This window comes from Lachancea lanzarotensis, scaffold LALA0S03 (genome assembly GCF_000938715.1).
Source record: "Lachancea lanzarotensis genome assembly LALA0, scaffold LALA0S03, whole genome shotgun sequence".
NCBI lineage: Eukaryota > Fungi > Ascomycota > Saccharomycetes > Saccharomycetales > Saccharomycetaceae > Lachancea > Lachancea lanzarotensis.
In genome coordinates this window covers 74,711-100,274 of record NW_019212881.1, presented here as the reverse complement: position 1 = coordinate 100,274, position 25,564 = coordinate 74,711, and the positions used below count along the sequence as shown (strand labels likewise).

The 25,564-nt window shown below is 43.9% G+C and overlaps 15 protein-coding genes across 15 annotated transcripts; 6 read left to right on the top strand and 9 right to left on the bottom strand.

Moving 5' to 3' along the window:
- Positions 1–147: 147 nt before the first annotated feature.
- On the bottom strand, positions 148–459 carry HHF2 (LALA0S03e01200g1_1; the record flags this gene model as incomplete). The annotated part of the gene is made up of 1 exon (XM_022773090.1): positions 148–459. The coding sequence occupies one exon, from the start codon at positions 457–459 to the stop codon at positions 148–150; it is 312 nt and encodes a 103-aa protein (XP_022627598.1).
- A 733-nt stretch (positions 460–1,192) lies between these two features.
- Positions 1,193–1,603, top strand: HHT2 (LALA0S03e01178g1_1; the record flags this gene model as incomplete). The annotated part of the gene is made up of 1 exon (XM_022773089.1): positions 1,193–1,603. The coding sequence occupies one exon, from the start codon at positions 1,193–1,195 to the stop codon at positions 1,601–1,603; it is 411 nt and encodes a 136-aa protein (XP_022627597.1).
- Positions 1,604–1,893: 290 nt separating this feature from the next.
- Positions 1,894–2,307, top strand: AIM19 (LALA0S03e01156g1_1; the record flags this gene model as incomplete). Its single annotated transcript, XM_022773087.1, has 1 exon — positions 1,894–2,307. One exon carries the CDS (start codon positions 1,894–1,896, stop codon positions 2,305–2,307), a length of 414 nt encoding a protein of 137 aa, XP_022627596.1.
- A 160-nt stretch (positions 2,308–2,467) lies between these two features.
- SIW14 (LALA0S03e01134g1_1) lies at positions 2,468–3,310 on the bottom strand (the record flags this gene model as incomplete). The annotated part of the gene is made up of 1 exon (XM_022773086.1): positions 2,468–3,310. The coding sequence occupies one exon, from the start codon at positions 3,308–3,310 to the stop codon at positions 2,468–2,470; it is 843 nt and encodes a 280-aa protein (XP_022627595.1).
- Positions 3,311–3,580: 270 nt separating this feature from the next.
- On the top strand, positions 3,581–4,993 carry AVT7 (LALA0S03e01112g1_1; the record flags this gene model as incomplete). The annotated part of the gene is made up of 1 exon (XM_022773085.1): positions 3,581–4,993. The coding sequence occupies one exon, from the start codon at positions 3,581–3,583 to the stop codon at positions 4,991–4,993; it is 1,413 nt and encodes a 470-aa protein (XP_022627594.1).
- Positions 4,994–5,210: 217 nt separating this feature from the next.
- LALA0_S03e01090g (LALA0S03e01090g1_1) lies at positions 5,211–6,326 on the bottom strand (the record flags this gene model as incomplete). Its single annotated transcript, XM_022773084.1, has 1 exon — positions 5,211–6,326. The coding sequence occupies one exon, from the start codon at positions 6,324–6,326 to the stop codon at positions 5,211–5,213; it is 1,116 nt and encodes a 371-aa protein (XP_022627593.1).
- A 409-nt stretch (positions 6,327–6,735) lies between these two features.
- SSN8 (LALA0S03e01068g1_1) lies at positions 6,736–7,635 on the bottom strand (the record flags this gene model as incomplete). Its single annotated transcript, XM_022773083.1, has 1 exon — positions 6,736–7,635. The coding sequence occupies one exon, from the start codon at positions 7,633–7,635 to the stop codon at positions 6,736–6,738; it is 900 nt and encodes a 299-aa protein (XP_022627592.1).
- Positions 7,636–9,629: 1,994 nt separating this feature from the next.
- On the bottom strand, positions 9,630–11,066 carry ICE2 (LALA0S03e01046g1_1; the record flags this gene model as incomplete). Its single annotated transcript, XM_022773082.1, has 1 exon — positions 9,630–11,066. One exon carries the CDS (start codon positions 11,064–11,066, stop codon positions 9,630–9,632), a length of 1,437 nt encoding a protein of 478 aa, XP_022627591.1.
- Positions 11,067–13,164: 2,098 nt separating this feature from the next.
- UTP25 (LALA0S03e01024g1_1) lies at positions 13,165–15,354 on the top strand (the record flags this gene model as incomplete). The annotated part of the gene is made up of 1 exon (XM_022773081.1): positions 13,165–15,354. The coding sequence occupies one exon, from the start codon at positions 13,165–13,167 to the stop codon at positions 15,352–15,354; it is 2,190 nt and encodes a 729-aa protein (XP_022627590.1).
- A 234-nt stretch (positions 15,355–15,588) lies between these two features.
- KSH1 (LALA0S03e01002g1_1) lies at positions 15,589–15,807 on the bottom strand (the record flags this gene model as incomplete). The annotated part of the gene is made up of 1 exon (XM_022773080.1): positions 15,589–15,807. One exon carries the CDS (start codon positions 15,805–15,807, stop codon positions 15,589–15,591), a length of 219 nt encoding a protein of 72 aa, XP_022627589.1.
- Positions 15,808–16,426: 619 nt separating this feature from the next.
- On the top strand, positions 16,427–17,212 carry RSM25 (LALA0S03e00980g1_1; the record flags this gene model as incomplete). Its single annotated transcript, XM_022773079.1, has 1 exon — positions 16,427–17,212. The coding sequence occupies one exon, from the start codon at positions 16,427–16,429 to the stop codon at positions 17,210–17,212; it is 786 nt and encodes a 261-aa protein (XP_022627588.1).
- A 98-nt stretch (positions 17,213–17,310) lies between these two features.
- On the bottom strand, positions 17,311–18,060 carry EFM6 (LALA0S03e00958g1_1; the record flags this gene model as incomplete). The annotated part of the gene is made up of 1 exon (XM_022773078.1): positions 17,311–18,060. One exon carries the CDS (start codon positions 18,058–18,060, stop codon positions 17,311–17,313), a length of 750 nt encoding a protein of 249 aa, XP_022627587.1.
- A 140-nt stretch (positions 18,061–18,200) lies between these two features.
- Positions 18,201–21,074, bottom strand: FAP1 (LALA0S03e00936g1_1; the record flags this gene model as incomplete). Its single annotated transcript, XM_022773076.1, has 1 exon — positions 18,201–21,074. One exon carries the CDS (start codon positions 21,072–21,074, stop codon positions 18,201–18,203), a length of 2,874 nt encoding a protein of 957 aa, XP_022627586.1.
- A 1,657-nt stretch (positions 21,075–22,731) lies between these two features.
- Positions 22,732–23,838, top strand: LYS12 (LALA0S03e00914g1_1; the record flags this gene model as incomplete). The annotated part of the gene is made up of 1 exon (XM_022773075.1): positions 22,732–23,838. The coding sequence occupies one exon, from the start codon at positions 22,732–22,734 to the stop codon at positions 23,836–23,838; it is 1,107 nt and encodes a 368-aa protein (XP_022627585.1).
- An 84-nt stretch (positions 23,839–23,922) lies between these two features.
- RCM1 (LALA0S03e00892g1_1) lies at positions 23,923–25,386 on the bottom strand (the record flags this gene model as incomplete). The annotated part of the gene is made up of 1 exon (XM_022773074.1): positions 23,923–25,386. The coding sequence occupies one exon, from the start codon at positions 25,384–25,386 to the stop codon at positions 23,923–23,925; it is 1,464 nt and encodes a 487-aa protein (XP_022627584.1).
- Between the last annotated feature and the right edge of the window lie 178 nt (positions 25,387–25,564).

Here is a 25,564-nt window from a genome sequence, read left to right as displayed (position 1 = left end):
CTTTTCAAAGCGAGAGAGGTGGCCGTTAAGGCATCCCGAATCAGCCAAATTTCCCATCCTACAAAGTCTGTTCTTTCTTCACGAATTTTCATTAACATATATAATACAAAGTATAGCCTTACACAACCTTCACTGGAAACATCCAGATCAACCACCGAAACCGTACAAGGTTCTTCCCTGTCTCTTCAACGCGTACACAACGTCCAAAGAAGTCACGGTCTTTCTCTTGGCGTGTTCTGTGTAAGTGACGGCGTCTCTGATGACCGACTCCAAGAACGATTTGAGGACGGCTCTGACTTCTTCGTAGATCAAACCAGAAATACGCTTGACACCACCTCTTCTGGCCAGTCTTCTGATGGCAGGCTTGGTGATACCTTGGATGTTGTCTCTTAGAATCTTTCTGTGACGCTTGGCACCACCTTTACCTAGACCTTTACCACCTTTTCCTCTACCAGACATGTTTATGTGTGTTTGTATGTTTTAGTTAGTAAAGAGAGAAGAAATGGAAACAAACCAAATTCACCAACTTATCTCTTTTCTTTGGTAAATTATGTCCCTCTTTTATACTAATCTCTGCTCTTTTCCTAAAGGTTTCAGACTCGAAAACCCACCCTTTTCGCGCCAATTGAACGCAATTTCGGGTATCCCCTTTACTATGGTGAGATTGTAGACAGCGGATAGTTGCGCACGTAGTACGAAATCCGCGAAAAAATATATGTATTTGTCAATTAATTAATTAGCTCGCGTATAAACTGGTCCGAGTTTACGCCCAATTTCGGGAAACCTTCGTGAACATTTGGGTCCTGAGTACCCGAATAGGAAAATATCCCGCGTATTCCTTCCCGTTAAGTAGCGAACATGGGAGCCTGGACACCGGACCCAAACGTTCACGCATCATGGTATTTTTCCCGTCGTGAAGCCCAGAATATATGCGGACAATTACAGTGCTAAAGCGCGTTCCTGAATGGGTCAAGGTCGTGGCTCATACAATCGGCGAAAAGTAGGGATAGCGAACGAGGCGAGAAAACTACGCCAAAAGGGGAAACCCGGAAAGAGCAGACAAATATCGTGGTTTCCACCCCCTTCTCGCTTCTTAATGTATATAAAGAGCCCAAGTATCTGGTATTTGACTGCAATTTAGCTCATTCACAGGTTTTCTAACAGTTCTTAGCACACAACACATACACACGCAATGGCCAGAACCAAGCAAACAGCAAGAAAATCCACTGGTGGTAAAGCCCCAAGAAAACAACTAGCCTCCAAGGCCGCCAGAAAATCGGCTCCATCCACCGGTGGTGTCAAGAAGCCTCACAGATACAAGCCAGGTACCGTTGCCCTAAGAGAAATCAGAAGATTCCAAAAATCCACCGAACTTTTGATCAGAAAACTGCCCTTCCAAAGACTGGTTCGTGAAATCGCTCAGGATTTCAAGACAGACTTGAGATTCCAATCGTCCGCCATCGGTGCCCTTCAGGAATCCGTCGAAGCCTACTTGGTTTCCCTTTTCGAAGATACCAATTTGGCTGCTATCCACGCCAAACGTGTCACTATCCAGAAGAAAGACATCAAATTGGCCAGAAGATTGAGAGGCGAAAGATCTTAGAGAGCAGGTCTCTGCAGTTGAGGTGGACGCACAAGTGTAGTATAGTATAGTTAAGTTTTCAGTATAAGTATGATAAGTTCATCTTGTTCAAAATGATTCGTTCATCTAGGTTCTTTCGATCTCACGAGTGCAACTACGGTGTAGTCACTTACTGTAAATTTACCTTCAATTGCCTACTGCCTTCTTGCTTCAACAAGCTGTGGAAAAAATCAGGCATCGTCAAGAAAAGGTTAGTCAAGTAAGGACAAAGAAAATCAACCTAAGCAGAGGATCGACACTATTCAACTGCTATGGACACTCTCAAAGATTTGAGTACTACGCCCTATTTGGCTGCTGCCAACTCCCTCATGTTGCTAGCAACTCCGGTAATATCGCCAGCTGTGGAATCTCCGGTATCCTCTAAAATCGGTTCTTCTAGTATTTTGCGACTTTGGTCTCGTCCCAAGTTTGTAGGGCCTTCTACCAAGACAAGCTTGTTGTTTGGCTCGGCACAAGCTTTGGGATCGTGGATTATCTACGATGGAGACCTGGAAAGCGGGTCTGGGTTTCTGGGTGCCTGGTCCGCCCTCTACTTGATTGTGGGTGGTCGTGGCTCTGTCAAGGCCCTCAGATACGGAAGAGTGTGGCCCTTAACGCTGTCTGCAATGGCCGCCACAAGCACGGCCCTCTACACCAGACGGTTCGTTGCTGGTGGCTTTACATAAGATGATAGTAATAAGAAATGTAGTTGCTGGGTAGATTTTACAAAACCGAAAAAGGGAAGGTAGGTCGTTATCGTCATCGTCATCGGAATGGTCATTGTTATTGTCATCGGAATGGTCATTGTCATTATCATTGTCATTCTCATTGTCAATTTTTTTTCACTCACCATTTGATCGGCAGCCAGTTGTTTTCGGCCGCTATCTGTTTGATCTTTTCATCGTCATACATCTCGATGAATTGCTGGTCCAACGCTCTTGCCTTGGGGAACGCAAACCGACGATACTCATCGAAAATCATCGTCAGAGACCATTTCTGCAATCGTCGGATGCACCCAACAAGACACCCAGTGCGGTGCTTGCCCCGGTTGCAGTGTATCAGTATTGGATGGTTTTCTGGGTTTATGGCGATCTCCAGAGCGCTGGTCAACAGGTTGGATGGAATATTCACAAACGGCTCTTTATTCCCGCTCATGCCTATCTGGAACAGCGTGATTCCTGCTTCTGCCATGAAATCTAGGTTCTCCTGTGGGTAATCCTCAGGGAAAAGCACCATTATGGATTTCAGCTTGATGCTGTGCTGTAGAAACGGGAAGTTTTCCGGTCGTGGGAAACTCGACCTGTAGATCTCTCCCACAATGTGACTAAAGTTTTCCGGCGGTACCACCTCTTGCACAGTGGAGGAGGAATCGACTCCAGCAGTTTTTCTAACCGCTTCGGATTTTTCTCGGTGCTCCTCTGCGTCGTAAACGTCGTCTACATCTTCTTCTTGTTCACCATGTCTTTTCTGCAAGGCTTCTCGAGGAAAAAATCTATCTAATATTGCACGTACTCGTTTCTTCAGTCCCGGATGCTCATTCATAACCCGGTGTACGTCCAGAATCCCACTGTCTAGTCCCAATTTGGCCTCCAGCTCATCATCTTCTTGTTTTAACAATTGCACAACGTCCAGTTGGTCTAAAGACCCCAACTCTTCGAGTCTATCGACCACGCTTTCGGCGCTATCCATTTTCTACTGATAAGAAGCCCCTTACCCCACTAACGAATTGTTATAGCCACTGATTTGACATGGATGCCTTCAAAATCTTGAAGTTCGATATTATATCTCTAAAATTGAGGAATATTTCTACCATTACTATATATAATGGATAAGGTCTATCCAAATATCAAGAGTTAAACATCTCGACTTAAACACTGATAGATAGGTTTTGAACCTTTTTGAGGAGCTTTAATTGATAGCTCAAAGGTTTCGGGTTTGGGTATATAAAGCTACGTTTCAATGGAGGCCAATGCTTCTGGCTTTTTCTCAACCATTAACTTGGTGAAAACCATCGTTGGTGCTGGAATGCTGGCGATTCCGTACGCCTTTCGTAGCGATGGAATCCTCGTAGGGGTGCTTTTGGTTCTTGTTGGGGCCATCACGTCTGGATTTGGGCTTTTTGTCCTTGCCAAATGCTCTAAGGCCCTAAAAGAGCCCAGAACGTCGTCGTTCTTCACGCTCTGCTCCATAACGTATCCGTCACTTTCGCTACTTTTCGATTTCTCCATGTTTGTGCAGTGCTATGGGGTTGGTCTGAGCTATCTGGTGTTGGTGGGTGATTTGCTACCGGGGGTCCTGGGAGGTACAAGAAACGGCTGGATTTTGGCCAGTGCAGTGCCCATTGTTCCCTTGGTGCTTCTCAAAAAACTCGATAGTTTGAAATATTCTAGCATCCTGGGACTTTTCGCGGTCGCATACCTGGTGTGTCTGATTTTGGGCTCATTCGTGGAAAACACACTTCTCACTGAGAATTACAGGGAAATAAGAGGTGACGTCTCCTGGATTAACGTTTACGACATGAAGGGCGTGGTCAGCACATTCACAATCGTGATTTTTGCATTCACAGGGTCCATGAACATGTTCAGCATCATCAATGAACTCAAGGATAACAGTTTGACCAATATCAACATAGTGATCTCCAGATCTTTGCTAATCTCCGCTGCTTTGTTTCTCTGTGTTGGTATTTGCGGGTACCTCACTTTTGGAAGCAACGTTTTAGGCAACATTATGCTTAACTACAACCCCGAATCATACTGGACCGTTATTGGGAAAGTTTGTTTGGGTGTGGTTGTGATACTGTCATTCCCTCTTCTCTTCTATCCTTGCAGAATTGCAACAAACAATATGATCCATTGGGTTCGCATCACATACGTGGAATTTGAAGAAGACCCAGTTGACAGCAGCGAGAACAACGACCCTACAGCCCCAATTGCCATGGTCGTAGAAGATGAAGAAGACAGGCTATTACTGGGAGCCGATAACTCCTACCAAGCTACATCGTGCCAAGATGCTTCCCACGATCTTGAGGAAAATGTTACGCGCGTAACAAACCCAGTTGCGGCTGTTCCTTTTTCGGACAAATCTTTTTACATCTTGACAGCGATTCTTGTTAGTTCGCTGTATTTGCTGGCCCTTAATGTGACGTCTTTCGCGCTTGTGCTTGGATTAGTTGGTGCTACTGGTTCAACCTCCATTTCCTTCACTCTTCCAGGACTTTTCGGGTTCAAATTAATTGGATCGCAAGCTGCCAAGCACGGTCAATTGATGTCAAGAGCGGATTTAATAATAAGACGCTGTAGTTTACTTCTGTCAATTTTTGGAGTCGCCGTAACATGCTTGTCGCTATACGTGACTTTGTTCTTTGGAGTGTAACTTTAAGAAAAGATAATAGATGGAGATGGCTATGCCGGTAAAGACTGGCTCTATTAATTCTCTTTGAGTTCAGTCTTGCTTTTGTATTTATGCAAGTGAAATCTATACATGCTGTAATTTGAAAGAAGAGACTGGCAACTCATGCGTTGCCTATTTTGATTTCACATTTTCCATCACGCCCCATTAAACTCATGTGTTATGCTAATCCATAGAAAAATTAATCGGTATCATCCTCGTCACTGCGAACATCTTCGGCAGAACCGCCTCTAATGATCTTGATCAATACCTTAACGATTAAGAACATCCATATGATGGTAATTACCTGCAGACCTCCAAGCAGCCACAGGAACACATCGATAATAAACGGTGTCCAACATCTTTTTTGATTTTCAGAAAATCCGCACTGGCCGTTGGCCATGAGGCCTGGAGCTTTCGTACCGGCATGATAGAAAATGTAGTTGTATGCAATGTGCCTCAGCAGAACCCAAAACACCAAGAAAACGGCAAACATGTAATCACAGGCCGTGGAGAACCCGCAATATTTAAGCATCTTGGCACTAGACAATAGAATGTCCACCACGTCCATGATAATCAAAATTACGTGCCCGATGCGGGTAAAGTAGTAATAATAGGACCCCATTGAGAGCAGACAGGTAATGATATGGTGAGCAAACATTTGCCAGAAATCTTTCCGTTTTTCCTCCGCATTGAGGACCAGAATCTGTTGCATCCAAGAAGCCATTTGGAGTAGATAGTAGAGCTTGAACGTACCGGATAGATAATCGTGGGGCCATTCCAGATATATGTGGTCACAATTGAGGAAATATGGCGATTTGTAGTACAGGTAAAACCCGTACACCCAGGAGAATGTGTAGTACACCAAAGACCAGCCTTGTTCCGCGTAACGTTGCTGTGACTTTTGGGACCGGACGTTGAAACGATTCAATGCAATAGGTTTTAGCACGAATTTTAAGAGAAACGAACGCACCAGTACTAGAACCACAATGCATGTGACAACAACGTACGCATCATCGAACCCAATATCATATGCGTCAACGGTTCCGGGATATTTATACTGCAGCGTGACGAACTTACGTGCCCATTCTGGAAATACCAGGCCCACCGCGTACAGCACAACGAAAAATGTACACGACAGAATCATCGAATAACGATCGACTTTCGAAACCGCTTTTTTGTTCGATTTGCGTAGCTTTTGCCGTGTTTCTTTTGATCCCGAACTTTTCGTTGCGACTTTCGGTTCAGCACCAGTGCTGCTCGCATCGTTCGTGCCGTTTGTAGCACATACTTGACGCTGTCTCACCGTAGTGTTCATTGTCTAACGTGTGTATCAATTCTTCCAGTTGAGCTGTTTCTATCGGTGTTTTTTTGGAAAACAATGCAAACAATTCTTTGTTTGAACCAAGGCCTGCCCCAATCACACTCAAAACAATAAATAGGTGGCCTGGAAAAGCAGAGATCAACAATGACCGATACACCTGCTAGAATGTGGTGTCAGATCTCATCGATGGGCTTATTTTTTTTCATCATTTTCACAGTATATTGGAAACACCACCAATTTTGACCATGCTCGTAGGTAACGAGTAGACGCCCTGTTCGTTTTTTGTTGAAGCTGGCAACGCTGGCAACGCTGGCAACGCTGGCAACGACGTTGGAACATTTAGAAAGGACATGGGGAGAAATGTGCTCTCTCTCTCTCTCTCTCTCTCTCTCTCTCTCTCTCTCTAGCCTCTGCGTAAATACAGAGAATGCAACAAAAACTTTATCCAAAGCTCATTGTATTTGTCCCAACAGTCATACAATGCGATGAGATCCTGTACGGTGTTCATCACTTCTGCCAAATCGACCTGCGACTCAGCCATGAATCTATTGAACGTTTCTTGGTGTTTGGCCCGGTATGGTTTTTGCAAACATATGATAACGAAAAAACAGGCCATCGCTATCACATGCGGTGGGTATATTAGATGAACATCTGTGATGTAGCTGTCATTGATCAGGGACCATGTATTTTGTAGATCCTCTGCTGAAAGTGTCAATGCGTAGGGCTCGAGCCGCAGCGCCTCGACGATCTGCTCCATTGACCGATACGGGTGGTGGACAATCAGAAAGCTTTGTAGCTCTTCAAGCAAGTAGAACTCGAACTCTGTGACTTTGGTAGGATCTGGAGGCACAAACTCGGGCCACAAAGAGCGCGCTTCGTTGACCAATGATCGGATGTGTTGCGGACATTCTTCCACTTTGCAGGCTAGATAGATGCACGTGGTGACCAGCAGATACAGGTTACACTCTCGTACCGAAGCCCGAAGCATAAACCGCGATAGATATATATGTGCTGTGGCAAGTGCGTACTGTCTTATATTTAGCCTTCGGCCGAGCTTCATGATCAAAAAATAGCAGTAAATCCGCAAGTTGTAGTCCTTATCGTAGTGCATGTCATAGTTCGTGATCGGAATGGTTCTTGTGACAGGTTGACCTGATCCTTTGGTGTTTTCCATCGTCACCGTCAAGCCTTGTGGAAATAATTGGCACTCTAAAAGCCATAGCTGGTGTCTCTCCGCTGACAAACTTTCCCTTGTATGCTGCCATTTCAGACGCTGTGTCGACTCCCAGTAGCTAGCAGACATCAACGTCCAGCGAGTTGCAACTAAATATAGAGCTGTGAGGGGCTCTGGTCTTGAATTGAGCTGAGTTGGATATAGGCTTGGCCCTCTTTTGAGAAAGTGCAATCAGTAATGAAGGTTGTATTAATAGCCCGACGTCATGTGATCTGTGAAAGATCGATAAGTTTCTAAAGCTAATGAAAGGCATGTTGAGTGAACAGCTTTACAGGAGAGGTTTGCAGACATACTTCGTACCGAAATCAGTATACCGCTAGCTTTGTTGCCGGTCGACGTTTTGGCATTTAGATGCATCAAAAATTTGGAACGTCTCATTCGTGGATAGTGACTTACAATATTCTCGGACTTCTGAAGGACGTACACCGTGGACTTTGTTCTAGTGCTAATATTGACTTGTTACCATACGCTGATCCACATGTGCTTTGCATTGAGAGCTCTTCGTCTGGACTTTTTCTGAGCTGCCGTTTCCCAGATTTTAATCTGAGAAGAAAACGTCCAGGTAGCTGGTACTTAATGAATGAACGATTCATAGGTAGAGCACTCCTAGAAAAACAAAGCTGCATCCTGTTTGTATTTGCTGTGACACACAAGTTGTCAGTATTCGATGCCCGTTGTATATACATTGAGCTTGAATTAATATCAGCTTCAATAGGCCAAGAAAACGCATTTTCCCGTACGTCAGGTGGTTTGCAGAGACTGGCCTCGTAGGTACGATTAACTGACAAGTAAGTGTATGGTAATGGAACATAGTTTGGACGGTATTTCCAGTCTTCTCAAGTTCTGGAAACTGCACTGTCCCATGGAACGCTGACACGGCATGGATGATGATCACGTGACTTCTGATGATTTTATCGGTGAATTGAACGCGTATATACAATCCAAAGGGAAGAGAAATAGACATGTCTCGATGAACAGACCCTAAAAGCTAGAGCATATGTCCAAACCTTACGTCCTTCTGACCTTTTTGCTTGAATCTCAACAAGTAGTCCAATATCACTTCAGACGAGCACTATGCCCTTTAAGCTCTGGGACTTTTGATTTCCGGGTAACGAGTCTAAGACTATATAACGCTAAGAAAATTTCGGAATCAACATCTCTAACTTACCTCCGTCTCTATTTGAACCTAACTGCGGATCCATAGTCGAAGAATCGTCACCGTTCGAAGCTTGCACAATGGGCATATGTCTCAGGCTTTTTAAAAGCCAACCAAGCTTTGGGTAGAAAGTCTCCCACCAGACCGTATGCGGAAAACGCGATGAGATTTAAAAATTTTTTATAAATCCTTTAAATCCACTCATCAGAAGCAGAAAAAGGCGGAGGGCAGATTTCGGTCAGCCATCATGTCTTGCTTTGTTTCTCCTGTCCCTCAGACCCTTGGTTCTGTAGGTGTCTTCGGTAATGAGACCTACACAAATGGGTTTCAAACCATAGTTATGACGATTGTGACAATGGCCTTTCGAGCCTTGTTATAACCCAATGGAGCTTACTGTTCTCGGCTCATGGATCCGCCTTTTTTTTATCTTTTTTTCTTCCAACAGTTTGAGGCCAGGACAACATTTAGTCTGAGAAGGCTTTAGCATAGTCAAATATGCCAAACTGAGTATTCTTTTTCTTTGCATCGCGCTCAGGAGAGCGCGGTAAGCGTTAGTGAGATGTTCTTAAGGTTCACCGGTTGTTTTTTTTGATCTCACCATCTTTCTCAGGGCACTTTTGATATTTCTACAGGATGATTAATTTATGCAACATTGAGTCAAGCTCTGAGTTCCATTAAAAATGGGCGTGGACGAGAACTGCTTTACAGTCTGATACGGAAACTTAAAAATGCCCCTGTTCAAATTGGAGGTCCAAAGAAAAATCAACCTCAAAGACATCACATTAAAACTTTCATCATCAAAGATTCTGAACGTACACTCTTTCGTAATACCGATAATATCTTGAACTCTATAATACTATTAACACCTCTGGACTTGCCTACCGAATGCAGTTTGAAATGAAGTCCATTAACTTTTGTCCCAGAGCTCCGAGGCGTATATCGCCATTGTGCAGAAAATATTGCACCAATTCCAGAAGCCCCATGAATCGGCTAAAACCTTTGAACTACTTTCATGAGACCATGGAAAGCATCCCCACAAACATAGATCGTTGTTCATTAGACCAGAATACTGCAAAATGAGATGAGTGTACATGGCAATGACGATGCAAGGGCTGTATAAATACAACAGTCGCATGAATCGGCGCGACCTCCGTTTATGCTTTTTCTGCAACGCCGGTATTATTCTGGTGGCAGAATAAAAAATCAAGATGCGGAAACACAAATTCATAACAACAGCAGGTGCAATCGCTTCTTTGGCCATGCTCCAAGTCAAAATGAAAAGCTCTTGAATCGAACTCGGTACACTTGAAGTGAAATATTTGAGAAACCTCCATGCGGGCTTCAAATGACGCCAGAGACGCTTTAGGGCAAGTAGAGCAGAGTCAGACGCAGATGTGCCTGTGACGTGAGTGGTTCTTTCCAAAATACTGTCCCAAATCATTTCCCCGTTGGATAAGATGCGATCGCGGAAAAAGGCCAAGCTATCGGGGGACTTAAATGTGTGATTTTGATTCTGCCATGTTTCCTTGACCAAATGAAAAATCTCATCCATTGCACTGGTCGCTAGTTGTGGTGAAATCTCATACAGGCACCGCACAATGTATGCGAAGAACAGTGATGATTCGATGGTTGAACCGCGTCCAGAAACAATTCCAAATACTCCAAGTCCACAAACGATAGAAAACGTGAATCCAAGCAACGAAGCGGTTTTCGCATCAAGCTCCCAAATCGGTGTAACATAAATCCTGTAGAGATAATACAGCGAAGCGGTGATAACGCCGCCTGAGGTCATGAGACCCGTGATCACCCACCAATTGGAACCCTGTTGCGTGCGAGAAAGCCACCTATTGGTTTCCCCCACCGCTTGGATTCCTAGAACGGTGAAAAAACCCTCCAAAAGCGTAAAGTAGGGCGTCGACCTCACCAGCATGTACTGCCAGGGTCTAACCACATACTGGTAGTAGTAATAGTAGAAAATCCACGATTGATTTTTTGGAGATCTGCGTAGCACGTTGATGAGAGATTCGTCCGGTCTTGTATTGGCGTCGATTTGTTTTTTCAGATCATCGTGTGAAAATCCAAGCAGGAACAAAAACAACAGTGATGGGATGAAAAAATGTTGAGCGTAGTACGCCACAGATGTCAGTTTTGCAATCCCTCGGTCTCCGAACATAATTCTGAGCGTTGTAGTAACCAAATACAGGTTGAACAGCGTGACTGTAAACGAAAGTCCGCAGTACAATCCTCCAACTTGAAATGAGATGGGAATCGTTATGACGATCAACAGTAGATAAAAAGTGGTCAACATAACTCTGCCACCTTGAAGAAGCCCATTGGATATCATTTCTGATGGAGAAAAAATGGCCTCAAAATGCCTGTAGTCACTTTTAGTTCAATAAATCCCGTCCTTATGGTGATCCGATGTGAAACCGTATTCCACTACTTGCTGATGATTCAGAGCTGAAACTTGCAACAAGCACCAAACTTTAAGCTTTGCAAACCGCCCAATTCAAGCTGATTCCCCTGAATTGATGAACAACAACGGCCTGGCTTTCCTTTCAATGCTTTTGTCGCGATGAATACAAGTTGTTCAACTAGTTTTACCGTTGTATGAAGGTTGATGTATATTTCTCTGATACCGGAGTGTGATGGACTTTGTCGCTATGTACGTTATGGTCGAAGTTTAAGACTCAGACCATACTTATTTGACCGATAGTCGTGTTATCTCTGAGGTAATATTATTGATCAAAGCTGAGAAGTACTGTGAGCATTAGGATGGTACATATATTTCGAAGTTGCGCTAGAACTGGCTCAAGTGTTCCTATCTTTTATCACGAAATAAAATATGCTGACGGCAGGTTTAATGATTTGCACTTGATGTGAGTAGAATAAATAACCATTGTAAATCATAGTGATTGGAGCTGTGCATTCGGGTTTTGACTTCAATACGTGCTTTTTAGTCGCGAGAAACTTCTTCATGTTTATCACTATGTACGGCTCTGTCGCTCAATTTAATAGATTATCGAGTGTCAGTAAAACAAGGCTAGTGCTCTCAAATAGTGTGTTTTGAACGGTGAGCGGTATGTTCGAAGCGAGTCCATACGACTGTTGCTTCTGGTGAGTATCAACGGTTAAATTTTTGTGTGGCACAAATAACCCTTCTAGGACTAAGAATCTTAACTTTGGGTTTTCTCGCCATACCGCACTTCTGGATACTCGGCTGGTCATTCAAATATTAGCGGAGGAATTCTTCGCCAAATTATAACAAAGATGGTGACTAAGAAGCTTCTCGTGTTCAGAAAGTAAAAGGACGTTGGGTCGCGTGGACTTGATGCTGTCTGTGACACATAATAATTTTTAACCGATATCCAATTATTCTAACCTCTGGCGTCGGTTCTTTAATGTCCGCATGATCCATGGTCTCGGTGTAAAACCGAGTGCTTGAGTCCGAGCTACAGATGGTCTGGAATCTCTGTAAGTTTTCATATATTGTGGTCACGTGCACCAGCTTTCGAAGTATCAAGAGGTGCAAAAACTAGGACTCTACGACGCCAATCTTGTATATCAGCTCCTCTGTAATCCCTTTTTTACCCCAAAATCCAATAATTGAGGAGTAAGAACTGTTCTTAAAGGATCTTCGAGGGAATTCAACATGTCGATAGCACTCAGCATGTGACTCAGCTCACCCTGGCCCACTTATTCAAGATCATATAGGCAACACTAGCCTGTCTATACCATGTCAACAACAGAAGAAGCCATAAGATGTGTACAATGAAAGTATCTAGACCCTGGATTACTACTCACCGATAAGTTGACCAAGTTTGTATTACTCGGTCAAAATTTCTACGATTGAATGAGATCAATGCTGACAGATCAGTATAATATCATTCACGGGGACTTCCCCGCTGATCCAGCTATATCCAAGTTTGTCAGACTATTCCTTGCTTTCTACTTGTCAGATGCATTGTGAAAACGGTTTTGTCGGCTTTCGTTAACCACTTCGAATATTGAGGCTGAAAGTAACAGCTTACTTGTAATCCAAACTCACCGATATGTACACTGAAGCTAACAAAATGGACAAAGCACCATCAGGATTTTTCAATTGGTCAACCTTCGTTTCGTTGCCACGTTGGGATCAGACATATTGTCACAAGCAAACAAAATTGGTTTTCTATTCTGAAAACTCTTGTCCAGCCCACAGATTTGAAATTCAGAAACGCTACCAGTCGAGAGGTACAGATCCAGCTCAAATATGCTGATCCTGTTCTAGACTGAGCTCAGACTACCCAGATCGTCATTGCCGTTTAGTCGTTAACTCATTGTTAGTCGCGTTATACGGCTCATCGCATGGCAGCGGTGTATGAATGAAAATATGCTTGATGGGAAGAACAAGAAGATTCTTGCGCATTGAGAACTCACGTTCAATCATCGGTTGAAGAGCAATGAAGGGTTTTAAACGCTCGGCAAGCCACGGAGATGATTCTCATCACCAAAAAGCGCCCAAAAGCGGCCGAAAACAGATGAGAACTATAAGAAAAGCAGCACCTCGAGTTCAAAATAATGAAATTCATTCACAAGATCAGCCCATCGAGACATCTTCAGGCGACTCTGCTCCTCGGCATGTAATTAAAATGGACGGTATAGACGACAAGGCTAGCTCAAAAGACTCGGATCAAACAGAGGCCTATGCAGCTCTTTTGACGTTACTGAAGGCCGAACATGGCAAGGAGAAGAAGACCAGAAAGAAGAAGAGTGACGAAGGCGATGTGGACGCTGTACAAGGCCAGCAAGATTATGAGGAAAGCTCAAGTGGAGAAAACGAAGAGACCGCTATTGAGAACGCTCTTATTGACGAACGAGATGACGATGATGAAGAAACGGAAGCCGCTGGTCAGGATGCTGCGAGTGAAGGCGACAGTGACGATGAAGAACAAACAGACTCTTTGAAAAAGCATTTTAATGCCGTCCCACAAAAGTACATTGACGATCTTGATGCCGGTTTCAAGTCTAAAAATGTCCGTAACCGTTCGACTAAAGTCCCCACTGATTCAGCGTCTGAAGAGTTTATTTACTCTAAGCCTGTCCTGTCTAATGAATCTGATGTTCGCATTACTGCTCCCCCATTAGCCCATTCGTTGCGTCCTCATTTCATCAAGCAAAAACTAAGAATGCACAACAATTTGATGGAATCGGACGAAGAACATCTGACGCCTCTTCAGAAAAAACTAGTGGATCCTATTTTCCAGTACCAAGATGTGCGCTATGAGTATAATGACTATGGCCTGGAACCTCAGTATCGTGATCTTTACTGTTTGCACATTTTGAACCATATTTACAAGACCAGAGATGCCATCTTAAAAAACAACCAAAAACTCCAAGAGAATCCTGATCTTGATCTTCTCGACCAAGGTTTTACGAGACCCAAAGTGTTGATCGTGGTCCCCACTAGAGACACGGCGCATCGCATCGTTACAAAGATTATAGAGAAATCAGGCATAGACCAGGTCGACAAAAAGGGCAAGTTTCACGATCAGTTCTATCAGTCGTCGTCTGCACCGGACTACAAGGCAAAATCGTTTCAACACATTTTCAGCGGTAACACCAACGATTTTTTTGTTTTAGGTGTTAAGTTCACAAGAAAGGCAATCAAACTGTACAGCAATTTCTATCAATCAGACATCATCGTTTGCTCTCCCCTAGGTTTGCAGCTCATTATTGAAAATACGGATAAGAAAAAGCGACAAGATGATTTTCTCTCATCTATTGAGCTACTTGTGATTGATCAGCTGCATAGCATCGAGTTTCAAAACGTTTTACATTTATCGTCTATTTTTGAGCATCTTAACAAGATTCCACAACAGCAACACGATGCTGACTTTAGCAGAATCAAAATGTGGTACATTAATGACCAGGCAAAATTGTTGCGCCAATCTTTGATCTTCACACGCTATTCCTCTCCTTTTTCAGATTCACTCATCAACGGAAAGTGTAGAAACTACTCAGGTAGATGGAAAAATCATTTAACCGTCAGTCCTGAAAAATCAAGCTTGGGTCAGCTGGGCATGCGAACTCGTTTGATTTTTCAAAGGTTTGAACTTGCGTCGGGAAACAGTGCCATTGAAGAACCTGACTATCGTTTCAAGTTTTTCTGTAGCGTTGTGATTGCAAATATTGTTAAATCCACCGGATACGAAGACGGAATTTTGCTTTACATTCCTGACTATACCGACTTTATTAGGGTCCGGAACTATCTGCGAGAAAAAACTAGTATTCTTTTTGGCGATATCAACGAGTATTCTGAATCGCCTCAAGTGAATGCTAATAGAACTTTGTTCCAGCAAGGTCGTGTCAAGGTTCTGCTTTACACCGAAAGACTGCACCATTTCCGCAGATACGACATCAAAGGTGTTAAGACGGTAATTTTCTACAAGCCTCCTACGAACCCTGAGTTTTTTGAAGAGGTTGTAAGGTTCCTAGGGAAGAGTGCCTTTTTGGGAGTAGCAGATCTGAATATTTCGGTAGTGAGGTGTCTCTACTCGAAGTTGGACGGTTTAGCTCTGGAAAAAATAGTCGGAACGGACCGAGCCGCTGTACTAACGCATGGGCCCAACGATTCATACGAATTCAAGTAGATAAAGTCAAGATTTTGTAGAGACAGGTCAGAACTTAATTTCTCTCAATGTTGGTGTAAGTGTCATAATCGTAAATTAAGGGCTCACTAGAGAAAACGATTCCTGGATGAAAAAATCAGCAAAATATTCAAGACTATACAGGTCGAAACCAACAATGGCCCAATTCTCCATAGCTACAACACACACTGGAAACATATATCTTTCTTTTATTCATTATCCTATCCTCTATCTAAATCACGCCTGAAATTGATTGATGGCCATGACTATACAAGCGATACTTACGTATGGACTAGCTCTTTCACCAATGCGGGCGCATTTCCAGAATGCTCCCAACATGCTATGATCTTTGTATCTGTCCAGTAGAGATGGCCATTGCGAGTGTATATATGTACAGGAGCATACCAGCAAAAGCAGAACTTGCAAAAGCGCTTGAAAATTGAAAAGGGCGCTCATTGAAAGAATAAGAGAGAATGCCGCACACGAATACCCAACTTAAAGAATAAACAGGGGTTTCTGAGCTAAACTCAATGGTTCTATCATGGTGGGTGTTAGAAGAGCTAGTTGATACAGCAGCTTGTACTAATTTAATTCGAATGAGTGTACTAGGTCATATGCTACGGTTTCAGCGAGTTAATGCTCCAGCACAAGTGAAACGATTTCAAGCTGTATCAAGAGTATCAATATCGATGTTTACTAGTGTTCGTGTTTCAGCTTCCACGGGAATTCATCAAAGATTTATCACACAGAAGTCCACGAATATTCGATATCTGGTGTCTCTTCTTTAAATGCCAAAGCGAGTTTTCCAAATGTGGTTGCAGAAAAAACAGATAGTTTACTTGGCACCTTTCATAATGACTACCAGAGCTCACCATGTTCTTACTATCAATTTTATCAGATTCGAAGACCTGACCCACTGACATTGCTGCCATCCAGTCGTTCCTCTACTCATTATTCTACTCGATCTCGGTCCTCTACTCGGATTCTGAAAAATTTCAGAAATTGACCCATTTGAACATCGATCAACTAGATCCATCCTACTCGAATAACGGCATTGAACGCTGTCGAGATTATCATGAAGGTCCAGCAGAATGCAGTCAATGTGCTTGAGCGGACTTCCTCTTATCTGAAGGCAGGCCTTTTGACCAAAACTCCCGCTTGGTACGATGTAGTGGCTCGTGTCCCACCATCGAAAAGATTTGTTCGTGAACCCCGTATGGTGAATCCTGCCACTGATGAGCCAACGTCACAGCTGCCAGAGTATGAAGATTTGTACGACCCTACGGTTGGAATTCACAAGACAAGAGCTAGTCGAGCTGATAAGAAAAGTCTGGCCAATAAACTGTACAAAGCTCCGAAGCTGAAATACGCAGAAGACAAACTGCGTGAGCTATTTTACGAACAGCATCCATGGGAACGCTCGAGGCCGAAAATGCTGGTAGAAAATGCAGGAACACGGACATACCAGTGGGATACGTTGCAACAGTTGGGTAAGCCATTGGATGGTGAAAGCGTGGTCCAAAGAACACTGCATTTGCTCAAAACGAAACAGCAACCAGAGCTCCTAGCTGCGTACGATCAAGCCAGATTTGAATTTTACCGTCTAAGAATACAGGAGGAAGTGCAGTCTCAGGTAGCTCAGGAAGAAGCAGAAATGTTTGGGAGCGTATTTGGACCTTCTGCCATCGAGTTTGGGGTGCAACGCGAGCAAAAAATTATCGACATTTGGAAACAGAAAGCCATTAACCAGTCAGAACTCATGTCAGCACGAAATTCGAACCCGGCTGAATCCTGGTCGAGTTCGTCAGCGCAGTCTGAAGAGGAATCGAAAACCCAAGAGTCTCAAGAAATTCAGCTGTGAGTCCAGCAGCAAGACTCAACCATCTATCTTAACATGTAAATATATATCCATGCATTTTTCAGAATACATGCGGTTCTGTTATCCTTTGTTATCTCAAACTACTGAAAGCGAACAAGCTGAAAGAGATATGTGCGCTTACTGGAATAGTGCTCATATCTATCGAAGTCCGTGAAAGTGATGATCTGGAAATGCTTTCGTATGCGCCGAAAAAACACCTTGTTCGCTTTCCGTCGCTTGGTGTAAGACATCAAGACAGTGGGTGGACTATCACCGCTTGTAAGATCGAGTAGAGTTTTTTCAAGAAGAGGAAAAGCGTCTTCCAAATAGACACAATCAGCAGCCAATACTAGATCTATCCTACTCGGGGTACCGGCTTGATATTTCTCCGCCAATGGCTCGCCCCACATCAAAATTTCTGGGAATACATACTTCTCCAGCCCGTTCAGTTTAGTATTTGAGTTCATCAGTTCGATCAACTTTTCGATGTCTGTAGCATATATTTTCGCCTTGAAACCGTTGGTTTTTGCCAAAAGGCCTGCACAAATACCTACTAGGCCCGTTCCGCTGCCAAGTTCCAAAATATTGGTAAATGATCCGTGGGTTTGCAGTTTTTCAGAGCACAAAGAGAGGAGGCCATTTGCATCGCTGTTGTCAATCAAGTGCTCACATAACAATTGACCAGCTGCCCAGATCTTGCCTCCGCAACCATTCTCACCTCCATCTTCATGAATTTTCAGTGGGAAGTCGATTCTTCCACCAAAAGTAAGATCTGTATCACCCAAATGCTCTATAGGCCTTGCTGGTGCTAGATCGGCAAACTGTGTGGCGAAATTAACGAGATCTGCCATTTGAACAACGGCATGTCAGATTTAGCAGGCATTGCAAATTCCCGGCAACCGACTTGTTCTTCGAGAAAACATATCAACGTCAGTAAAATAAAGAACGACGAATTAGTTCATCCTTCATCATGGCTCTTTACACACTAGCTTTACACTACTTCCAGGCTATCCTTGTCGTTTGCGAGAATCTTTTCTAGCACAGTGTCTAATGTCATTTCATGAGTTTGTAATACTTCACCAACTTCACAGCACACGACGTTATCAGCTAGTAATTCTTCTTGAACGAAAGCATTTATATGCCCTAAAATACGTTCAATGTCGGACTCAACGTTGGGACTTGCTTCTGCGTACTTTTCAATGAACACGAGAATATCCCCAGATGTAAGTCTTGCAAACAATGAACCTTTGAGCAACGTATGCTTCAAAATTGGGCGTATCTTGGCCTCGATTGTTTTCTCGTCTATTCCTGTAAAGACACCACGCACCAGTAAACCATTTATCTTGGCTACAGGAGGTACAATCTTATCCTGATCAGCGTTGTAATTCAGAATTCTTGTTGTAGTGGACTTTTCCATCTCCTTAAGCTTCCGTTCTTTTTGAGCAGCTTTGAAAGACTGATACAGCGGAAGAGCCTCTGTCAAAGAAAGTACAGGTATGTTGGAAGCCGCAGTCTTCTTCACGAAACACGACCTTTTTGGTTCTTGGTCTTGCGACTCGCAGTATAGGTTGAAAGCCTGGGCAAGCTCGTATATGAAATGTCTCTGCGGTGGCTTCATGGGCTTGAAATGCAGGCTTGGTCTGTCTTTATCTTGCAGTAGCTTGATCAATGTCGCTTCGATCTGGCTGCACCAGCCACTTTGCTTTGCAAAAATGGATAATGTCGCCTCTGTAAACGGTATCTGTAGTTCTTGGAAAGTGAGCGCGATTTCCGCCAAGCGTTGTAAATCGTAGAGCCATGATGATGTTCTCATTTCATGTTCCCCAACACCAAAAGCTTCCATCAATTCCGCACGTCTGCGAGCTGTATCGCATTCTTCATTGCATTCTAAAACAGCTTCCGAGGCGGACAATTGTGAAGAATTAGCGCCGCAAATTTTGTGACTACTTCTATGTCCACAATGGCACCGTATTTGTACGTCGCTACTGCAGGGTTTATCGGGACATGCGGTGCCTGCATGGCATCTGAACTTGCACGGGTGGCCACAAGATGGTTTTATAGCACCACAAACCTGCTTACAATTTTCCTGATGTTGACCTTCTAAGTGGCATGCTTTTTGACAAAGGTGTCGGCAGTTCGGTAGCTTTTCACCACAAATGCGTCCGCAAGAAACGTCGTCCTGGAGGCATAACGTTCTGACTTTATCGCTCTTCCCACATTTACACTTTTTGAAAACTGGAGCTGTACATGAGGGACAGGGCCCACTTAGCGGGTGACAAAAGTGAGGCATTGGAGGATGTCCACAGACCGATAGACCTTGAGTAGTCTTGATGCAGGGGTGGAAGCACCGTGGAAGTGTGGTACCACAACGAACAGGAGCAGGAATTACCGTTTTACCACAAGGACAGGCCAAGTCATTGGAATCGCTTTCCAGACATGGCGGACAGTTTCCAGGATGACATTTTCGTGGGCAAAAATGACGGCCGCATGCTAATTTGAGATTACACTGCTTGAGACAAATATGGTAAGCCTCGACGCGGGACTCATCTAGTTTATCACGGGTTAGGAAAGTCTTCTTCTCACGCTGCCGCGCCAATTCTCGTCCTTCGCAACACCTCTCTGCACAACGATGGCGTCGACAAGACATCAATGATTCGCATTTTGTTGTGCACCTTGGATCTCCCTCATATTTGCAAGGAACCAAGTACTTTCTGGCCTTGCATGAGCATGGTTTCTTGTCAGTGCATGTGCAATCTCGCATACACTCGCCCGTATGACATTGAAATGGACAAGTGTGCTTTCCACATTTCAACAGCTTACCGCATATCGAATCACAAGTTGGTATAGGATCTGTGCAGTCCATACGTTCTATGTTTAGGTCTCTGAGCGGATTTTTACCGCAAGGACACGTCTTGAGATTCTTTGGCGCGAATGGACAGGGAATACGTCCGTTTAAGGACGGGGGTGCTTTACAAATCTCTGTGAAAGAATGATTACCACAATTATACTCGATTGTTCGCATGGTGGTACAGGGGAAAACACCTATCCATTCCTGCCTAGAGTTATCATGAGATTTGCCCTGAACCATAACATCTTTGCATGCCATGGATTCTTTAGAGCTCGTACCACAATAACATTTTACATTGTGATGTAAAGTTTCAGGGCATTCGCCACAAAATCCTGTATGGCACACTTTTTGACAGGTGTGTTTCCCGCAAGGGAGTAAAAGTCCACAAGGTTTTTGACAACGGTAAAATCCCCGGTGCTCGGAGGCCTCCGAGCAAATAACGTCTTTTTTTTGTTTTCCACAGAGACAGTCAACCTCCACCATTCGCATACATACTGGATGGGGTCCCAGGTGGCATGTCTTGGAGCATCCATGTACGCAAACCGGAGCATCGCAAGTTTGACCGCAACTATTTGGATCTAAAGGATTTGCATCCGGATGAACGGTTTTGCCACACCAGCAGGAGGGCCTATTTTTCAAGGGCACATCGCGGCTCTCAAAATAGCAGTTGGGGCACTTCCAAGTGTTACTGGCACTTTTCTGCGTGGACTTGAGGGCCCATTCACGGATGCAATCGTAATCAAACACACGATAGCATTCAGGACAGCCATACATGCGACACGTATAGTCCATCTCAACAGTACAGATCATACATGTGTATGTATCACCCCGAGCGATTTCCCGTACTGCCATTTCGTAGTAAGGCTCATCTCCCAGGCTTTCAAGTTCATCTTGATCGTTCAATACAACCATCTGCTCAACATCTTCTAGATTTGGGGACCCTGGCAAAGATCCATCGACCAAAACATAGCTGTCGTCTAAATGAGTATCTTCCAGTGAATTTGGGCTCGAAGTCATTGAAGTTTCCTGTCTTGGAAGAAGCTTCTTCTGGAGGGCATCGCGATGAGCTCTTTTGATCTTCTATTCCAGATCACTATGTACGTAGATAGAGATCTAGATTTGGTCAAGTTCACGAATTCCGGCGTGCTGGCCTTTAAAGATGGATTGTAATGTCTTTCATTCGAAACTGAGACGAGATTCGTAATATTCATCAAATTATGGAACTGGTTAGGTAAAATTCGGTCACTGGAAATGTTATCCGGTCGCCGATGTGTGCCTCGATACTTCTGGATACATTTGAGAAGTGTTCCGTAACGATATTCAATGAGCAGACACACATCGCACATATAAGGAGGATACAAGTAGTTTGTTCGAGAAGCTTTGCCAACAGGGTTCTGGGAATCCATTCTTTAAATTGTAGTCTACGAGGTAACGACGGAATAGTACAAAGTGACACGAGGAAATTTCAGTGACAGTCGGTGATTTTAGAGCGACTTTTCTACCATTTTATGAGATTCGGATAGGCAAGTGTAGCTCTTTTGATATGCTTTTTCTGTCATAACCCAGTCGCCTACAAAATACAGAACATTGTTTTCTTTACAGCGAAAACGTTCTCCTTTCGGATCTTCAGTGATGAAAGTAACGATATAGTTCTTATAGATTAGGCTATTCGATTGCAGCCAAAGTTCCCGCTCTCACAGAGAACTGTTGAACGATGGCATGATCAGCAGCGATAGAAAGATAATCGCATATCATTTGTTTCTAAAATGGCACCGATCACGTGGTCCACAGTTCCAATGAGTTTTGCAAAAGACGCTTCGACAGAAAACTAGAAAGTCCCCAACTTTTGAAGCCATTCGTAGCCATCTGGTGTCAGTAATAATTTCACGGATGCACACTTTGAAAAATCGCGGCAAGCACCTCGTCAGGAGCCAAAAATGATATATTATTCGCAGATCGAGAAAATAGCGACTTCGAGATGCTTAACTGAAGATCGGACCTCCTTTAAACCTCTTCACTGTTATCACCTACCCTAAATACTACTTGTAAGTGACAACGGGACCCTTCTCTAATTCAGCCGAATATTCAATTTGTTGTCTGTCGCCCGTCAGACAAGGACAAAGTGATAAAGTTTACAAACCAGCTACAATAGAACTCAAAACCTCGGACAGTCTCACGGTATTGTCCGCTAGATGATCTCTAACAATCGCTTTCTGAAGTCCGATAAAGTGTGGCCATACAGCAAGTTGTTCTCTGGACGGCCATCCATACACACAATATTTTCCCGGAGAATCCAAATAGCCATAAAGAAAGGCAAACGATTTCAATAACTTGATAAACACTCCAGCCCTTTGAGCCTAAAGTAATCACATCTCATACCGCTCGTTCTCGACCTTTTGACTAAAACCTCTACCCGGTTTTCCAGTCGCACTATCCAGTCGAAGTAATATCTTGACGAAAATTCCATGGGAAAAGTGAAAAACTAGACCACAGGCATACACCCAGTGAGCATCATCGGCTGATCAGAGGGTCTGAATCATATTTTAGCAGTGAACTCTTATGATTTACGAACTTCATCGTAGGACTCTTTGTACATTTTCCAAGCTGTAGTTACTTCGAGTTTTCACCTTCTCTGACACACTTGTTCACCCACTAGACTATTAGCCATCATCAAATGTTGAGAACCTCTTTTAGCCAATTGGCACGCCGCGCCTATTCGAAATCTGCCGAATCGCTCACCATTGGGTTGATTCCAGGCGATGGTATTGGAAAGGAAGTTATTCCAGCAGGCAAGCTAGTGCTGGAAAATCTGTCCAGCAAACATGGGCTCAAGTTTAACTTTGTCAATCTGCAGGCTGGATGGCAGACGTTTTTGGACACTGGTAAGGCTCTCCCCGATGAGACCATCCAAATTCTCAAAAATGATTGTGACGGTGCGCTTTTCGGTGCCGTTCAATCGCCTACCAATAAAGTCGAGGGCTACTCTTCGCCCATCGTGGCCTTGAGAAAACAGCTTGGTCTGTACGCTAACGTGCGTCCTGTGAAGTCTGTTGAGGGAACTAACGACAAGCCCGTGGATATGGTCATTGTCAGAGAAAACACTGAAGATCTTTATATCAAGTCTGAGAGATCTTACATCGACGAGAAGACCGGTACCAGAGTAGCAGAAGCTATTAAGAGAATCTCCGAGACTGCCACCAGAAACATTGCCAACATCGCTCTGGAAATCGCCTTGCAAAGATACAAAGTCAATGGCAAGGCTACTTTAACTGTTACTCACAAGTCCAACGTCCTATCGCAGAGTGACGGTTTATTCAGAGAAGTCTGCAGAGAAGTCTACGAATCGAACAAAGAGAAGTTCGGCGTTGTAAACTACAACGAACAAATTGTTGACTCCATGGTCTACAGGATGTTCAGAGAACCACAATGTTTCGACGTCGTGGTGGCTCCTAACTTGTATGGTGACATCTTGTCCGACGGTGCTGCCGCTTTAGTGGGCTCTCTTGGTGTTGTTCCTAGCGCCAACGTCGGCTCCAGCTTCGTGGTCGGAGAACCTTGCCACGGCTCTGCTCCAGACATTGCTGGTAAGGGTATTTCGAATCCAATTGCTACGATCAGATCCACTGCTTTGTTGCTAGAATTCATGGGCCACCCAGAAGCTGCTCAAGAAATTCACAAGGCCGTCGAAGCCAACTTGCGTGAACAAGCTATCAAGACACCAGACTTGGGTGGAAAGTCTACCACACAGCAAGTGATTGACGATGTTCTATCTAAGATGTAAATTTGAGGGAATATGTACTTTTATACTTAAATGTTTTCCATTGTTGCCCGTGCATATAGTTGCAGACTGTGAAAGCCCTTGATTTCAATCGCGTTCAAAACAAACCGCGAAAAATCCAATGCCACCGTCTTCCTTCGGCGATACCCTGATACAGGCTTCTGCTAGTTCCTTGGCTTGCTCTTCGTCCCGAAAAACCTCCTCAAATTCGGTATAAAGTCCCCTCCTTGGCCACGTCGGTATGACACCAGCCCGTTTTCTCACACGCCATCCAGCCTCTTTCACTTTGGAATCAAGCAACAAGTCTATCACGATCCGTTCGTTTTCCTCCGCATGAACAGAGCAGGTACTGTATACCAGTTTTTTAGCACTAGGGAATGATAAGGCATACCGTACAATTTCAAATTGAAAAGAAGACAGTTTTTGAAGCCTCACTTTAAGGTCCTTTTCGGCAATATCTTCATGCTCTTCTTCTGAGGGATGGGCGGTGGTCTCATCATCTTTTTGTGCTGCGCCTTGTTCTTTATTTCTGTTACGCTCATCAAAGGCCTGACGACCAAATATTCCACTTCCAGAACAACTAGGGTCAACGATGAAGCCAGTGACTTTGGGGAAAAGAGCTGGTTTTGCAATTTTGGTGAAATCTCCCACATGAACCTCAATTCCATTGGAGCAACCGGCACTCTTGATCATGGTGCGCAATGTTTTTGCTCTTTCTGGATCCTTTTCAAATGCATGAACCTTGACGCTGTCTGGCGCTTCGTTTTGGAAAATGTGAGCTGCAACATGCGTGGTCTTATTACCGGGTGCGGCGCAAGCGTCAATGACAACGTCTGTTTTTTGAGCGTTCAGAATATGTGCAGGGAAACAAGAAGCCCTATCTTGAATGATGATTTTGCCCGTTTTATAAAGTTCATGAGAGGTTACTTTATCACCCGGATGCACGCCAAAGAGGTTAGGTATGTACTCGTCATGGTAGATGGTACCAGGCACAATCTCGGTCCAAGACTCGACCTTGGTAGGAAATTTCTTCTCAAGCTCTGCCAAAACTTCTTTTTCCTTATTGCGTGCACGGATTGGATTGATTCGGATCCATCGTACCGGTGTGATGTCAGAGCTATTATCGTTAACCAGTTGCCTCAGATCCGTCACTTTCAACTTGAGTTTTAGCCGCACGACCTCACTATTGAGACGAGTCTTATGCTTCAGCACAAACTCCTTGATGGGATGCTTACCCATTTGTATTCTCTTGCTTTTCGAAAACAAAAGATCATGCACCAGAAGTTTGATAGTGGTCTTGTTGAACGCTGGTTCGCCCTTCTTTTTCGGGATCTCTTTCAAAATCTTGGACCGCTGCAAAATCTTGTCGAGAAACTCTCTATAAAGCCAACAGGAGTGCACAGCGGCGTAAATATGCTTAGGATTGGTCTTTAGGTTGAACTTTTTGCATGAATTGAGAACCAATGTCTGTAGAGAACCAGCAACGCGGCCCTGAGCCTCGGTTTTTTCTACAAATTCAAGCACATACGTGGCATCCCGATAGAAATTCATGTTCTCGAAGCCCTCCGCTATGAAGAGCACAACAAAAGAACTGTAGTGAGTTGAATAGCGGGCGATGCGATGAGTAACGACATGCGATGCGATGAGCTTAACTTGTAGAGCGTATAGTGAAAAAATGAATTAACCGAACGACGCGATATAAGAAAAGTGATTAAAAATGACAGGTTAA